A 3,303-nucleotide genomic window follows, 5' to 3' on the forward strand; every position below is an offset into this window, starting at 1 on the left:
AGCAACGGCCAGAGAGTATTTGTTGTTGATGTATGCAAACCAAGGATACTGCGACTATCATGTCAATACAATAGTAAATTATAGAGTTAGGGTTTCGACGAGTCGCTGTGGATAACTGTGCCCGTCGTGCCGTGCTCGGACCGGTGGGTCATTGCAATCTCGAGGACGCGGCAGTCGATGACCACTTCGGGGCCGTACGACGCACCGGTCCGCGCCAGCGCCTTGTCGACTTGACCGCCGCTCGCAAAGCAGCCCGGCCAAAAGTTGGCGGCCGCCAAGTCCGTATCCAGAAGCCCCACGTGCTTGAGCGCGGCCGCAATCTAGTACCGAGAATACCGTAAAAACAAGCAATTTTTGTGGAAACGACGGGAATACCAATTCCGAGCAGAAAAAGCCCGACAGCGTCGCATTTGTCTCTTCTTGCTTGACGAGCTTGCCAAGTGTCATCACGTACGGCTTGCCCTCGACCTGTGGATATACAAAGTTGATACAAAGTTGATACAATTCCTCCGCACCTGATTGGCAAACGCAGCGAGCTGTGCAGCGACGTCCGTCAAGTCCATCGTCGGTGGCAGCGACAACTTGCGGAGCGCCATGTACTTTGTAAAGCAGGACGTGTACGCTAAAATGCGCGGCACCTATAAACAGTGTGCACACTATTTCAAAGCAAGCGCTCCGTCGTACGAGCGGGAAGATGGTGACGCCGTCGCCGGTCGCTTCCAACAGCATGAGTCGGTGGCGCGAATGAGGCACCTCGACAACGATGCCCACATGGTCCCACTCGGCCCCCGTCACCTAGTGGTCCATCACACAACGTGTCCATACAAATATACAGCAAAAGTACCGAGCGCTGGACTCCGCTCATCGAGTTCTTGGATCGAAAAAGCACTAAGTCCCCAACCGCGACGAACCGATGCAAAATGCGCAAATGCACCACGTCCCGCGGAATGCCCGAGGCGCGCTCGTGCTCGAGCGACGTGGTCGACACCGCTACGAGCGGAAGAATGAGCAACCATCTCCTATTCAAAAGGTGTCTCTTCTACGACGGACCGCCAAGGAATGAGAGGAACCGGGGCGACTCCATGACCCCTGGCATGGGCAAAAGCTGCCGCAAGAAGCTCTCGAGCGCGAGCTGACGCTCCAAGACAAACGCTTCGTCGACGCTTGGCAGCCTACGTATCTTGGTGAGACGTCGTCGTCTTCTCTAACTGCCTCAAACCAGGTTTTCGGGGGCAGTGACGGCAGCACCATCGACAAGTCGCTCGAGAGCTGCGATTGGAGGTCGCAAAAGTCGCGGTACCGGCGCGTCACGTGCCACTTGAGCTCGCCATGACACACCGAGATGCAATACATCTACCCATACCCTGAGCTTTGAAAGCGAGACGAGGTACGACGTACAGTGTAGATGGCCTCGGCGAGGTCTTTGACCGTCTTGCTGGACGAGATGGCGAGCTCAAATTCCGTTGGCAAAGCAGAGGACGCGGGCACAAGCCGCAGCTGGAGGCTTGGCACGACCTCTTCGCAGACGCTCGAGCACGTATGTTGCCAGTGGTCGTACGCCATGGTGAGCGCGGGCGGATCGCGCTTGACGACGAGCTCATCGAGCCGGACGTCCTCTTCGCGCTTCCAGATCGTTTGTGGATTCGTCGGCGACTCGTTGCAGCTGCAGCGAAAGGCAAGGCCACACGAGGGGCATGCGTCCAGCTGGAACACGGTTGATGCTTCGTCGATTGCAAAGCCGGCGCTGAAATGCTTGGCGCCACCGAGCTCGTCGACGACGACCACATCGACCCAGAGGTTGTCTCGCAAGAGCACGTGCACGATCTTCATGTGCTCGTGGCTGGCGCGCGCAGCGTTGACCATGAAGAGCTTGATCTCGACTTCTTCGCGGCCCGTCGACGCCTTCTTGAACGTAATAGCATACGTGTCCTGGAGGATGTTCAAGTCCAAGTCCATGGGCGGCGCCGAGATGGACGACGCGACCGAGGACGACGACGCGCCGCTGGCTTCGAGCGGATCGCTCGACTCGGCGAGCTGGCACCCGCGGGCATATGCGTACGCTTCGTTCATGGACACGGATGTTCGTGATGCAATCGATGACGAGGACGATGCGATAGAGATCATGTCGTTCGAGAGCATGGGGATCGCCGACTCGTTCGTCATGGGCGGGCTCGCGTACGCGGACGTATTGTCGGTCGGCGCCGGCGTCGGTGGGCGGACGCTGGCCTCGGCCCGGCCGCGCAAGAAGAGAAACACAATCTTCTTGATCAAGCCTGCGGGCAAGCACGCGAGCTTGCAGTTGGTCGACTCGAGGCGTAGGCGGCTGCGTTGATTGTCGACGTGGACGTGCAGCGTCTTGAGCTTGAAGCGCTGCGGACACGCCTAGCAGTACGTCGTGGGCATGAGGCGCCATGCAGAGAACGTCATCATCTGCGTACGTGGCGGTCGGCGGCGCGTGCGCCGTCCAGGCGGGCGTCGCCAAAGCACGAGGTCGCGTAGCACACGAGGCCGTCCCAGCCCATGCCGGTCGCGGTCCCAGCTTCGAAATGGCCGAGCTAGCAAGTGCAGCACGGCGTTGTGGTATTTTATTACCTCGATGTTTGTATGCTCGTTGCTCGAACGTAAAAAAATGGTATAAGCACGGCCATTGCAATCTTTTTCGCCGCGTCTCATTGGTAGAAATACGGATACAAGATGCTCGCGCAGCCAATGAGCGCAGGCGGATTGAAGCGGTGCAGGAGCTGGTGCAGGCCCGAGTCATCGAAGCGCCTCTGCGGTCACTTCATCGGCGGCGACCTGTCCCTGGCATGGCAACTGCATGGCCTATGTACACAGTAGGGCGACTGCCTTGGCGCGGTAAGACGTAGCCGGCAACGCATGCATTGCCTCCTGCACGAGTGAAGAGCCAGCGGTCGTGACAAGGTAGAAGCCGAGCGCAGGATGGCTTCAGAAGACTCGAGGCGTACTGACTGCAATGACCAGCATCGCAGCTGAGATCTTATTGGCGCCGCAGCTGCGAGCCCGTCGGTGGACGCCTGAAGCATGCGAGTATGCCCACATTTGGACAGAAAGGGTTGGCAGCGTGCAATGACCACTGTGCAAACTCTAGAAGTATCACTTGAGATACCAAGGCGCGTCGCATTCTCCGCGCCGACCATACTTGGTGCCTCGACGCCTCGCACATTCCTGAGCTACGATCAAGCACCTCCGCTGGACGCACCAGCCATGCCTCGCGAGCGCATTACGAAGTCCACCATTTTCGCCTTTATATTTGCATGTTGATTAGCTCATTTCAACATCAAG

The 3,303-nt window shown here is 58.2% G+C and overlaps 1 protein-coding gene across 1 annotated transcript; it reads right to left on the minus strand.

The window, feature by feature from the left end:
- Positions 1 to 86: 86 nt before the first annotated feature.
- SDRG_16950 (hypothetical protein) lies at positions 87 to 2,522 on the minus strand (the record flags this gene model as incomplete). Its single annotated transcript, XM_008623176.1, has 9 exons — positions 87 to 320; positions 376 to 456; positions 516 to 638; positions 685 to 795; positions 845 to 990; positions 1,051 to 1,172; positions 1,220 to 1,353; positions 1,399 to 2,382; positions 2,439 to 2,522. The coding sequence occupies 9 exons, from the start codon at positions 2,520 to 2,522 to the stop codon at positions 87 to 89; spliced, it is 2,019 nt and encodes a 672-aa protein (XP_008621398.1).
- Between the last annotated feature and the right edge of the window lie 781 nt (positions 2,523 to 3,303).

This window comes from Saprolegnia diclina (genome assembly GCF_000281045.1).
Source record: "Saprolegnia diclina VS20 unplaced genomic scaffold supercont1.165, whole genome shotgun sequence".
Taxonomy (NCBI): Eukaryota; Oomycota; class Saprolegniomycetes; order Saprolegniales; family Saprolegniaceae; genus Saprolegnia; species Saprolegnia diclina.